This window comes from Berghia stephanieae, chromosome 12, assembly GCF_034508935.2.
Source record: "Berghia stephanieae isolate SIO BIC M18660-M18661 chromosome 12, UCSD_Bste_1.3, whole genome shotgun sequence".
Lineage (NCBI taxonomy): Eukaryota > Metazoa > Mollusca > Gastropoda > Nudibranchia > Aeolidiidae > Berghia > Berghia stephanieae.
The window spans coordinates 21,764,435-21,778,638 of NC_088371.1; the positions used below are offsets into that span (position 1 = coordinate 21,764,435).

The following is a 14,204-nucleotide window of genomic DNA, read 5'->3' on the forward strand; positions in this document are numbered from 1 at the left end:
GCCTTTTACTCACATTCTGTCACCGTACCTGGCCGTTATCATCGTTGTCTCTGTCCGAAAAAATTGTAATATCGCCTAACAGGCGTCATGTCCCGTCCTACTTGTTAAATGTTGCTGTTGGCCAGGGACCCCTTGTAAAGCGCTTTGAGCAAATTTAGTGGATATTGTGCTATATAAAAGCTCATTTATTTTTAAAAGCTCAATTACAAAAAATTCGTAGAACTACGAAATTTTGACTCCAATTTCAAAACTTCATGAACATCTCATCAAAACGTATTGAAAATGAACGTTGATGCCAGACTAGATAATTTTAAGGATTTTGAAATGTTATTTATTCCTTGTTTGGATAAATTATTGATTTTTAAAAGTTAATTATAGCGATTACAATTTTTATCTCCTAAAAATTACGAATTTTTCGATTTTCCAGTTGGCAGGCCTGGGGCTCCACATCTCAGGAATATCTCAGGGACACCCTCTTAAATAACAATGAAAATTTCAATTTTAAAATATTTTTCTCCACGTGTGTATTTCAGGAATAGCTCAGGGACACCCTCTTAAATAACAATGAAAATTTCAATTTTAAAATATTTTTCTCCACGTGTGTATTTCAGGAATAGCTCAGGGACACCCTCTTAAATAACAATGATAGTTTCAATTTTAAAATATTTTTCTCCACGTGTGTATTTCAGGAATAGCTCAGGGACACCCTCTTAAATAACAATGAAAATTTCAATTTTAAAATATTTTTCTCCACGTGTGTATTTTAGGAATAGCTCAGGGACACCCTCTTAAATAACAATGATATCAATTTTAAAATATTTTTCTCCACGTGTGTATTTCAGGAATAGCTCAGGGACACCCTCTTAAATAACAATGAAAATTTCAATTTTAAAATATTTTTCTCCACGTGTGTATTTTAGGAATAGCTCAGGGACACCCTCTTAAATAACAATGAAAATTTCAATTTTAAAATATTTTTCTCCATGATTCTATCTCAGGAATATCTCAGATAAATAACAATGATAGTTTCAATTTTAAAATATTTTTCTCCACGTGTGTATTTCAGGAATAACTCGGGGACACCCTCTTAAATAACAATGATAGTTTCAATTTTTAAAATATTTTTCTCCATGATTCTATCTCAGGAATATCTCAGATAAATGACAATGAAAATTTCAATTTTAAAATATGTTTCTCCACGTGTGTATTTCAGGAATAACTCGGGGACACCCTCTTAAATGACAATGAAAATTTCAATTTTAAAATATTTTTCTCCACGTGTGTATTTCAGGAATAGCTCAAGGACACTCCCTTAAATAACAATGATAGTTTCAATTTTAAAATAATTTTCTCCATGTGTGTGTATTTATTTTTCTCATCTCCAGGACACATCGTTCAGCTGGGATGATTTGTTACTCAAGAATAACAGTGAACTTCTAAATAACCTGGGAAATTTTATCAACAGGTCAGCGTTGATTTCAATAATTTTTTGATTTGTGTTTTTGTAAGTCAGGATTTATAAACATTTGAGCGTATTTATTACTTCTAAGTGGAATCCTGTGCTTGTGTCTGGATCAGACTTTAAGGTGATCTCAAACCAAGTACATTGATGGTGTGCTCTTGGAATCTACATCTGTTCCCTATTAGAATCATTCCCCTTTGTCTTACTCGTCCTTGTGTGCGTTTAAATGTAAGTCTGGAATTTTTTTAACTTTCACATTTGCTTCCTTTTTACTGGTGAAATGAACTAAATGTGTTGCAAGCGCTGTAAAACCATTGAAAATAGACAAAACACGAACTGTTTGGCATTTTGGTCTAATGCTGTGAGCTGCATTGTAGTTTTCTCTCGGCTTTGCCTGGCACTGTTTAATACCCCCTATTTACAGATCTTTATCTTAGGGAGGGGGGGTGAAGTGGCCAAGTGGTTAAGGCATTGCACTGTAACTTGGAAGGTACCGGGTTCGAGCCCTGCTTCAGGCACTTTCGCTTTTTTCCTTGGGCAAGATTATTAACCCCCCAATTTGCTCACTAGGACAACATGGGTGATTCCTGTTCACATCAGACATCTAGTTTAATGAATTATCTATATTTCTTTGTGGAATGCCTAGGCGAAGATATCTTATGATGTTGTGGTGGAAGGGCATTTTTTTATTTTTAAAATTATTTTTTTTTATCTTCGACCAGTGCCTGCTCCCTAATTTTGCCACTTTGATAGTTTCAAAATAATAATAATAACAATGGAGCTAACTAATTTCCTCATCCTTTTGTTTTCAATATTTGTGTTTTATGATGCAGCGAGGATTCAAATATGGAAACGCATATCCTTGTGAAGAATAGAGGTTATTAAACTGTTCCAACTATTGGGAAACCTCTGTGCTGTAGTGGTAGCAGCACATCTGACCAGTAACCAGGAGATTTGAGGTTCGATCCCCAAGTTGAGGCAGGCTGATTTTTTAAGATGTCGCTTTTCTTGTGTTTTTCTCTCTGCTTTCTGGCACTGTTTCGTACACATTTGTTTTATGAGTACCTGACATGTAAGAATTTTATCTTAAACATTCGTTATTTGGCCATGGCAAATGTGGCCAATTGTATCAAAACAGAATTATCCTGGGATGAAACTGATACTTGTGCGGCTATGTGGTCTTGTGGTATGACACTCGCTTTTGGATCGGAAGGTCCTGGGTTCGAGCCTCGCTCGGCGTATAGTTGAGTCCTTGGAAAAGACTTTTTACTCACATTCTCTCACCGTACTCACCATAGGGCCACAGTACCTGGCCGTTAACAGAGTTGTTGTCTCTGTCGGAAAAAAATTGTATTATCGCCTGACAGGCATCATGTCTCATTCTTTATGTTACATGTTGCTGTTGGTCAGGGACCCTTTGTAAAGCACTTTGAGCACATTTATTGGATATTGCGCTATATAAAAGCTCAACTCAACTTTGTACTCAAAATTGAAGTTTTAACCTTATCTGTAACATTTTAAAGTAATTTCCCGCTTTGATAAAAGTGATACTAGGCTGCTAGAAGCTGTGGACTGTAAAAAGTAATAAACAAAAATGATTAATAACCGCTTCAAAACAGCTTGTTCTTTTTTGAAGCTCTGTTATATTCATTTTTGTTTAATTACTTTGATAAAAGTGGGTTTTGTTTTATTGAAATTTAAAAATAGTCAATTTCATCAGTCTGAATGTGTTGACAATAGAAGCAAGTTTCTTCTGTATTTAACTCAATGTGACATAATATTAGATTGACACTGTTTATTATTAATAATTATGTCCTTTGCTTCTCTCCCCCAACCCCTTTCCCTATCCCTTCTTCCAGATCCTTATCATTCCTGGTCTCCAATTTTGGTGGGGTGATTCAACCCATGGACGATCTGACACAGGAAGATTTGACCTTGATTGCTCTCATCACCAGGGAGGTCATAAGTTACATTGCTAACCTGGAAGGCTGCAGGTTTGTCATAATAATATTATGCCCGTGCATTATCTCCATTATTTATAAATGTCTATATTTATTTATTTTATCCTTTATATTTATTTTTATTTCTTTAGGGTGTGTGTGTTTGTGTTAAATAGAAGCACGTTTGTCATTTGCAGAGTGAGAGGCTTGAAATGCACATCACCCATTATACTTGAAGTGGCATGAGTTGGTCTAATTTTTATGAGGAAGAGGGAAAGAACCATTCAGTTCATCCTGACATATGGAGGATTTTTGTTGTTGTCAGGAATAGACAGTGTCTGCCTTATTCATACCTGCCAACCCTTCCGGTTTTCACTGAATCATTCCGATTTTTATTCTTCCTTTTCTCCATTCTGCCATTGTCTCTAAAATTCTGATTAAAAGAAAAATAATGATAATGATAAGAAGGGACTGGGGGAAGGTGTGTATGAAAATAAATAATAAATTGTCCCCCCCCCCCCCCTCCCCTACTTCCTCATTTCATTCCCTATTGATCATGATGCAAGCTGTGAAAGAAAATTATTAAAAAAGTAAAATTACAAATTCCTATTTTTAGTCTCAAATTTGTTTCGATGTCCTCTAAATTCATTGACTTGTGTTACCCAGAGCTTGATAGAATTTCTGCCATAACGTTTTCATTGCATATTATTGAATAAATCTCTCATGACTTTTCCCTCTGGTCGTTCATCCTGTCAGACTACGAGAAGGTGTTCGTAACATTCTACACATTTCCAAGCTGGGTAACCAGTACATGCAATCCAACAAGCCCTGGGTCCTGGCCAAGGGAAGCGATGCTGACAAGTAAGTTACGTAAAACTGTCAAGTTAATTGGCTTAAGGTTTTTTTTTTTGCATTACATTACTGAGTCAGTCTTCTTATTTTTTAAAATTGCTTTTTAATTCAAGTTTTTTTTCAAGCTACATATGTTTTTTTTTGGTTTTTTTTTGTGTTTTTTTTTTTTGGGGGGGGGGGGGGGGGGGGGTTAGAAAATTGAACTGATTAAAGATATGTCCAGATATTATATTTATTTATTTGTTTTTAATTTTTGGTAAGCTGTATCAAATATGTTACAATCTGTAAGGGAGATTGTGTTTTAATGCTCCCTAAATAGTTTTACGCAGCGCTTAAAGTTTCCTATGTTGTTTGATTTCTGAGAAGTTGATGTTGTAGGAATAGATACAATGAATATTTTTTTAAAATTATTCTGCCGGTGAATGTAGTGAAGACAATAATATCATAGTATGTAGTTGATATAGATGTAAAAGAATGCATTGATCTATCTATAAAATACTAAAATAATCTTTGTTTTAGCCCAAAACTCATATCAGCTTCAAATAAAAATGTTGAATTTGGATATAGAGTTACTTTGCTCAGTTATCTTTATTTGCTTGTTTTCTATTTATTCTTTTTGGGTCAAACCTTATTGTTTTTTTTTTTTTTTTTTTTTTTTTTTACAATGGATAACAAAATTTGATATAGAAATGGTATATAGCTGCAGATCTAGTTCTCATAAAATAAGACAAAATTAATTTTTTTTTTTTATCAAACCCGTCTTTTGTTTTTAATCTGCAGATTTATAAAGTATGAAAATATTTCTTTTACATTTCCAGATCTGACACAATCCCTATTCTGTCAGTTTCCAGTTTTATTCACCAATCATAACTTTGTATTTAAAAACAAAAAACAAAAAAAACCCTCTTGCTTGTCTTTTAATCCAGGAAAAGAGCAGGTTTAGTGGTGAGTTTGAACTGCAACATCTCGTGTCTGCTGTCCGTCCTCCTCCATCCCTACATGCCCAGCAGTAGTCAGACGATTCAGCAACAACTTGCTGCGCCCAGTCACATCAACACTGTCACTGAAACATTTGTGCCCAGACTGCAGCCAGGACACAAGATTGGCACTGTAAGTTTTTGCTATTTCTTCCTCCTCTTCTTCCTACTCCTCCTCCTCCTCTTCTTCTTCTTCTTCTTCTTCTTCTTCTTCTTCTTCTTCTTCTTCTTCTTCTTCTTCTTTTTTCTTCTTCTTCTTCTTCTTCTTCTTCTTCTCTTCTTCTTCTTCTTCTTCTTCTTCTTCTTCTTCTTCTTCTTCTTCTTCTCTTCTTCTTCTTCTTCTTCTTCTTCTTCTTCTTCTTCTTCTTTCTTCTTCTTCTTCTTCTTCTTCTTCTTTTCTTCTCTTTCTTCTTCTTCTTCTTCTTCTTTTCTTCTTCTTTCTTCTTCTTCTTCTTCTTCTTCTTCTTCTTCTTCTTCTTCTTTTCTTCTTCTTGTTCTTCTTCTTCTTCTTCTTCTTCTTCTTTCTTCTTCTTCTTCTTCTTCTTCTTCTTCTTCTTCTTCTTCTTCTTCTTCTTCTTCTTCTTCTTCTTCTCTCTTCTTCTTCTTCTTCTTCTACTTCTTCTTTTTCTTCTTCTTCTCCATCTCCTTCTTCTTCTTCTTTTTCTTATTCTTCTTCTACAACTACTACTTTTTGCCAGATCTAATAGACCCAGCTACCCAATCACTGCTGGGTGGGCAGGGGGAATCAGAAAAATTTCATACTGCACTCGGGATTGATCCTGTTCCCTTTATTTGTGAAGTGAGTGCTCTACTGAGCTATCAGGACCCCCCCCCCCCCCCCCCCAATTCATACCATGATGAATCAAAGTTTTTTTTAATTTCAATATTTTTTTTCTCCCAAAGTTTGCTCTTTCTCTTTCTGTCTTAATGCGATTCTGATGAAATGTTGACATGATTTATTTATTTATTTATTTATTTTTTTTCAAATTCTTTCAACCAGCCCAGCCCCCTGTTCCAGAAGATTGAGGTTCAGACTATACAAGACTTAAAGGCCAAATTTGCTGGAAAACCACAAGACAAACCAGCAGCAAAGGTATGTCTTTCTTTGATGTGACTTCATCACACACGAGTCCCTGTGTATTATATTAGTATTAGGAAAGATAACTCATACTGGGCTATCTTGTTGGAAGTTAATCATGAGTTATGGCCCTTGTATCTTATATGAGTTATTCCCTTGTCAAATGAATTTGAATAAAGCACTTCCGTTTGATTGGGTGGGGTTTCTGGCCTCCCATAGTGGGCAGGGTGGCACTTACTGTGTCTTCTATCCCCTTATGTCTGTTTTCCAATTTGCTTTCTTTGTCTTGGAATGAGATTACTTGGTTTTGCCCTGGCTGTAGTGCTTGGCTGGGAGGGAAACAGTCAAATGCATAGTTAGTGTTTTCGGACATGATAATTTTTTTTCCCTTGTAAATCATCTCTCTGTTATGTATTGTTATATTTGTTATTTTCCATGTATAATTTAAACATTTAAGTGTATTCCTCTTAGTCGGATCTTGTGCTATTGTCTGGGTGAGACATTTAGGTGATCTCAAACTGAGTACATTGATAGTGTGCTCTTTGAATGTACATCTGTTTCCTATTTGAACCAATTCCCCTTTGTCTGACCTTTTTTTTTGGGTGGACTTGAATTGTAATTCTAAAACTTTTTACGATCCCATATTCTTCCTCTTTACTGGCGCTGATATGACCTAAATGTGTTGCAAGCGCCGCAAAACCCTAGAAACCCCCCCCCCCCCAAACCCACTTCCGTTTGGTATCCTCAAAAAATATGCTTCTCCTGGCTGAGGTCAACAACAAACTGAATCTATAACACCCTGTGTAATCTGTAAAAAAACAAATCAAAGGTAAACTTTACAGGTTTTAAGTTCAAAACTAAAAACAGGCAATGAATATTTTGGGTAATTACCTTTCTTCAGCAGAAACAGTTGTTGTAGTGAGGACTGATATTTACTTTATAATCATCATCATCATCATCATTATAATCATCATATCATCATCATTATCGTCATTGTCATCATGATCATCACTATCATCATCAACATCCTCATCATATTTGCTTTCATCCATGTTTGCTGTTTTATGTTAGTGGTTTGGTTTTGTTTCCATTTCCAGAAACCAGGCAAACCAACATCAGCGTCGTCATCTAAAAACAGTGGGGTGGCAGTGGTGGCCAATCCAGAGGAAGTGGCCAGACTAACCCAGGCCGTCTCTGATCAGGTACGTTGTTAAAGATTTGATACTTAGCTACTAGAAGCTGTGGACTGTAAAAGGTAATAATCAATAAGGAATCTGCTAGAAGCTGTGGACTTTAAAAGGTAATAATCAATAAGGAATCTGCTAGAAACTGTGGACTGTAAAAGGTAATAATCAATATGGAATCTGCTAGAAGCTGTGGATTGTAAAAGGTAATAATCAATAAGGAATCTGCTAGAAGCTGTGGACTGTAAAAGGTAATAAACAATAAGAAATCTGCTAGAAGCTGTGGATTGTAAAAGGTAATAATCAATATGGAATCTGCTAGAAGCTGTGGACTGTAAAAGGTAATAAGCAATAAGGAATCTGCTAGAAACAGTGGACTGTAAAAGGTAATAATCAGTATGGAATCTGCTAGAAGCTGTGGATTGTAAAAGGTAATAATCAATAAGGAATCTGCTAGAAACTGTGGACTGTAAAAGGTAATAATCAATATGGAATCTGCTAGAAGCTGTGGACTGTAAAAGGTAATAAGCAATAAGGAATCTGCTAGAAACTGTAGACTGTAAAAGGTAATAATCAATATGGAATCTGCTAGAAGCTGTGGACTGTAAAAGGTAATAAGCAATAAGGAATCTGTTAGAAGCTGTGGACTGTAAAAGGTAATAACAATAAGGAATCTGTTAGAAGCTGTGGACTGTAAAAGGTAATAATCAATATGGAATCTGCTAGAAGCTGTGGACTGTAAAAGGTAATAAGCAATAAGGAATCTGCTAGAAACTCTGGAATAGCCGACCACAACCCAGAAGAGAAATCGAGAATATCCCAAACTTTAAATCTGCTTTAAGAACCTACTTTTTCACAATTTATTTTACGCCATGCCAACTTTATTGTTTGTATACTTTTATTATTTAAGCAATATGTATTTTGCTTCCATTTTTAATTTTGACTACCTATGTTCGTAACATGTTATTATTATTAATTATTATTATTATTATTATTATATTATTATTATTATTATTATTATTATTATTATTATTATTATTATTATTATTATTATTATTATTATTATTATTATTATATATTATTATTATTATATATATTATTATATTATTATTATTATTATTATTATTATATTATTATTATTATTACTATTATTATATTATATTATTATTATATTATATTATTATTATTATTATTATTATTAATCATTATTATTATTATTATTATTATAAAAAGTAAATGAGAAATTTTACTGATTGTGTATTTCCTTATTCTGCCCCAGGGTAACAAGGTGAGAGAGTTGAAGGCCAAGAAAGCAGAAAAGTCTGTCATTGATGCTGAGGTCAAGGTCTTATTACAACTTAAACAAGACCTTGCATCGGCTGGTGGATCAGCTGATAGCAAGCCACAGGGAGGGGACGGTAGTGGTGGTGGTAAGAAAAACAAGTCAAAGAACAAAGGTGGGGATGGAGGCAATAAAACGTCTGAAGTTGCAGCACCAACATCTGCAGGTGAAAAAACGGTGAGCCATATGTGAAAAGTATAGAACAAAAATGAACATTAAAAAAACAAATAAACTTGAACTGTTATTTAGTGCAATATTCACTACACATGCTAAAAGTGCTTTACAAAGGGTCCCTGACCAACAGCAACACGTAAGATGTAGAACAAGTCATGGCATCTGTTAGACGATATTACAATTTTTTGTTGTTGACAGAGACAACTCTGTTGATGGCCAGGTACTCATTTTAGATTCGAGTACGATGAGAGAATGTGAGTATAGAGCCTTTGCCAAGGACTCAACTATGCGCAGAGCGAGGCTCAAACCCAGGACCTTCCAATCTGAAAGCGAGTGTCATACTACAAGACCACATAGCCGCACAAAGAAACATAGAAAAAAAAAAAGAATGAAATACTTAAAACATAATGTTTTGGGCTCCAAAAACCCTTCTCCAGCTAACATCAAAAACAGATAACGAGCGTAATACTTCATATACCATCCAGATAAATTTATTAAAAGTCAGAATAAACTATGGTGGGAAGAAGACAGCTTTTGCAATATAGAGATACTATGCATTTAGGTAAAATACTCGCAACATGTAAACCTTTCCAACACACAAAAATATGTGTGCAACCTTTAACCTTTTTAGTCTGATTGATAGAATTTAGCGAGGACTAAACAACCATCAGGCTGTATAAAAACAATAACAAAGAGCTGACGGACGTCAACTTTGATCCTTCTATAGATAATACGAGAGTTGGTTGTGAATTGGAAGAAGTTAATTTTAATGTAAAGTAAATCAATAAATGATAAAAAATGAATAAATAAATATGAACATTTTAAAAGGGCATTTTTAAGCTCAGTTCGCTTCACAATGTTTCATTTTCTCCTCCCAGCAGGCCGTATGGAACCTTATTTCCATTTCATACAGCACTACTTGCCTGTTAGGTGTCCTTTTTGTACTTACACTCTTACAATATCTATTATGCCTGTAGCTAGGTACTCATTCACACCTGAGTCGAGTAGACAAGGGGATCTAGATATTTTTTTTAATCTCCTGGTTGAGACAGAGCCATAATTTTCAGATTTTTCCATTAAATTTTAATTCTGTTGCAATGAGAATGTCTTACATGTATAGATTTATTACCAAATTTTTCAGCATTGAAATTTCTATTTATGTGACCCATCGTCTCAAAACGGTATTAAATATGAGCTTTTAAATAGTGAATATCAATCAAACATGCTCAAAGCGCTTTACAAGGGGTCCCTATCCAACAGCAACACTAAATATCTGTTTGTTTTTGTTTTTAATGACAGAAACAAAGCTGTCAATAACCAGGTTCTCATTTTACGTCTGAGTACGGTGAGAAAATGTGAGAAAAGAGAATTTTACTAGGACTCAACTATGCGCCACTCAGACCCAGACTCGAACACTGGACATTTCCGATCCGAAGGCGAGTGTCATACCACTAGACCACAGAGCCACAGGATGGACCAGATGCCAAAAAATGATTAGAAAATTAAGTTGAACAGAAATTTGACATTTTGTTTTTGTAACTAAGAAATTCTGTTCCTTTTCCTCAGTCTGGGTGGGGTTCCTGACCTCCCATAGTGGGCAGGGAGGTACTTACTGTGTCTTCTATCCTCCTGTATGTTTTCCAACTTGCTTTCTGTCTTTATCTTGGAATGAGATTACTTGGTTTTGTCCTGACCCTGGCCGGATACCCTGGCTGAGAGGGAAACAGTCAAAGTTAGTTTTGGGAGATGATATTTTTTCCTTGTTAATCATCTCTCTGTTATGCACTGTATTATGTTTTGTTTACATATTAAATATGCTTTGTAGACTTTTGAGTGTATTCCTCTTAGTTGGGACCTGTGCTTGTGACTGGATGAGACTTTTAGGTGATCTCAAACTCAAACAAAGTACTTTGATGGTGTGCTCTTGGAATCTACATCTGTTTCCTATATATTGAACCAGTTCACCTTTGTCTTCCCTTTTCTTGGGTGCTTTAATTGTAATTCTAGAATTTTTTACTATCCCGTTTTCTTCCTTTTTACTGGTGCTGATACGACCTTAAGGTGTTGCGAGCGCAGTAAAACCCTTAAAAACAATTTTTAAAAAACTTTTCCTCAGTAAAACATTAACAATTAAAAACAAGTCTCATTTTGTTGTTGTTGTTGTTGGCAATAAATTGAAGCTTGAGCATCTAAACTAACCCGACATAATACCGTTTTGAGGCAGATGGTCACATATGATAATAATAATAATGAAATTTATTTATATTGCGCCCACTCCTCTATACAATAAAGCTCTAGGCGCATAACAATAACATCAATCCATTCAAATTTCTCTCTCTCTCTCTCTCTCTCTCTCTCTCTCTCTCTCTCTCTCTTTCTCTCTCTCTCTCTCTCTCTCTCTCTCTCTCTCTCTCTCTCTCTCTCTCTCTCTCTCTCACAAACTCTACTCTATCTATCTATCTATCTATCTATCTATCTATCTATCTATCTATCTATCTATCTATCTATCTATCTATCTATCTATCTATCTATCTATCTCACTCCCAGTCTCTCTCGCTCTCGCTCTCTCTCTCTCTCTCTCTCACACACATACACACACCACACACACACACACACACACTCACAAACCTTCCACCATCCAACCATTTCACATATGATAACCAAATTGTTCCCCTTTGATCACAGGGTGCAGTAGGTGATGGAGCCGTGGACGCTGCCAAGGTGGAGAGATTAACACAGGCTGTGTCAGATCAAGTAAGTTCATTAAGGATTTGATTGGCTTAGACTTAGAGTGATGTGTACTTGTTTACGAGTCTGGTAACCCAGATTGTTACGGTCTCATTGTTGTAATGGAGATGCTCTCATACCAACTCAAAATATTGTCCATTACAACAGTGTTAAATGAAATCTATAATCGACTTCGGGATGTCACACCTGCAAAAAACGAGCACATAGTTTGTGGCTTTCCTTGTTGGCATGGGGAATTACTTGCTTCTTCTTCCCCCCCCCCCCTCTCATTTTCTCTCTCTCTCCACCCCCCACCCCCCCTCTCTTTCCTCTCTCCACCCCCCCCCCCCCCCCCCCCCTACTCTATGTCTTTGTACTCCTCCTTGTAGCCTTTTTGACCTCAATCTGGAATAAAACCATTTGGTTATGCCAGGGCTCTGGATTACATGTAGTGTCAGATAAATGTATTTTTTCATGAGAGATGATATTTCTATTTTTGTCAATCATCTTTCAATAATATATTATTATTATTATTATTATTATTATTATTATTATTATTATTATTATTATTATTATTGTTATTATTATTATTGTTATTATTATTATTATTATTATTATCATTATCATTATCATTATCATCATCATCATCATCATCATCATTATCATCATTATTATTATTATTATTATTATTATTATTATTATTTTTGTTGTTGTTATTATCATTATTATTTTATAACAGTATATATTTAAAGCATTTGAGTGCATCCCTATCACTATCAGGAATCAAGCTCCAGTGCTTGTCTCCAACTGAGACTTTTACGAGGTCTTAGACTTGATGCATGGACCAGATTGCTCATGGATCTACTTCCGTACCATATTTGAACTAGTTCCATTGTCTTACTCTTTTTCTTGAACATTTATAAATGAGTTTGTATTAAGTTTAAAAAATAATAATTCATGTTTCATCCTCTCTTTTGGACACAGGGTAACAAAGTTAGGGATTTGAAATCCAAGAAGGCAGACAAAGCCATCATTGATGCAGAGGTGGCCAATTTGTTATCACTTAAGCGTGACCTTGCAGTAGCCCAGGGTTTGAATCCCGATGCTGCCACGTCGTCATCATCATCATCAGGTGGAAAGAAGAAAGGAAAAAAGAAGTGAATGCTGAATGGATAGAATATTGTATAATGTCATTTGAATGGAGGAGTAGATGGAAAGAGAGGAAGAGTGACGGAGTGTTGAGTTTTATGGTTTTGTCATTCATGATTATTATTCTCTGGTACCACCTTTTTTTTTTTTACCACCAAGAATTTGACATGTAAAATCTCTATTAACAGCTAGGGCCATTGTGAGCATATTACAAAAGCTTGATAAATTGCTTCTTTCCTTAAATAATATATATATATTAATCATCCAAATGGGTTTACTAAATTTACTCTTAACTTTAATAAGAGGAACATATTTCAATTCAGCAGACTTTATCTTATCTCTCAATACTGACCAAGAATCATCCACACACATGTCTTCATAAGTTTCTCAAATCAACAATCTCCATTTCATGTCGACATGCTTCATATTTACCATTATAATAATCAAAATAATTATCTTTTTTCTTACAACAAACATGTTTGGGTGAATTAATAGAGATAGAAAGTAGATCAAGGTCACTTTTACCTATTGGTGGAAGATGGTCAATACTATCAATCCAACTATCATCGTAACAAGAAGTAAGTCTAAAACATTACGTGTCTGATTATGTCTTTGTCTTGTTGGTCTTCTTACCATTTATTCAAGAAATGCATCTCGGGTTGCCTACACAAATAATTTTTCAGGAAATGCATGACAAGGTTCAACCCATTTAATTAGTGGAAAATTAAAATCACCAGTAATCAAAATACAGTTAAATGAGTTGCGATTTATAGATAATAAATTTGCCTTAAAGCTATTATTAAAATTTAGAATCTATAGTAGAAGAAATATAGATCAAAACGCCCCTTTCAGGGTTACTATTCATATATAAGGTATATATAAGGTATCCATTAAGATTAAATTCGCGGGTGGTTGGATGGGAGCATCACCCTTGAATCATATACCTATGATGTTCGCATGGGTGTACGATCCGATAGTGATGTCGTTTCTTCTTCTCTTTACTAGCCTATCCTGCTTCTTTGGTTTGTGATTGTATTTTTGACAGGGGATATTTTTTTTCTGTAAATCTTCTGCCTGTTTGTTCTTGGTTATTTATAATTTAGCTTATGATATCTTTAGGTTATGATTTTGATTTACATTTGTACTATTTTTGTTAGATTGCTTGTTTTTTTGTTTCAGCGGTCTCTCATATAACCTCAATTGTGTTGGAAGAGACCTAAAGCAACAAACAAACAAAAAAAAAAAAGATTAAATTCAGATTCGATATCGCGGGTGGTTGGATGGGAGCATCACCCTTGAATCATATACCTATGATGTTC

The 14,204-nt window shown here is 34.9% G+C and overlaps 1 protein-coding gene across 1 annotated transcript in view; it reads left to right on the forward strand.

Annotated features, from left to right (window-relative positions):
* LOC144958245 (methionine--tRNA ligase, cytoplasmic-like) overlaps positions 1–13,609 on the forward strand; it is a 45,143-nt gene extending 31,534 nt beyond the window's left edge. The window contains exons 17-25 of the mRNA XM_078890087.1: positions 1,386–1,465; positions 3,322–3,456; positions 4,159–4,263; positions 5,181–5,364; positions 6,232–6,324; positions 7,407–7,511; positions 8,773–9,012; positions 11,695–11,763; positions 12,721–13,609. Coding sequence (XP_078746213.1) covers positions 1,386–1,465; positions 3,322–3,456; positions 4,159–4,263; positions 5,181–5,364; positions 6,232–6,324; positions 7,407–7,511; positions 8,773–9,012; positions 11,695–11,763; positions 12,721–12,897 — 1,188 coding nt within the window. The 3' untranslated portion in view covers positions 12,898–13,609. The remainder of the gene's footprint in view (positions 1–1,385; positions 1,466–3,321; positions 3,457–4,158; positions 4,264–5,180; positions 5,365–6,231; positions 6,325–7,406; positions 7,512–8,772; positions 9,013–11,694; positions 11,764–12,720) is intronic.
* Positions 13,610–14,204: the final 595 nt, after the last annotated feature.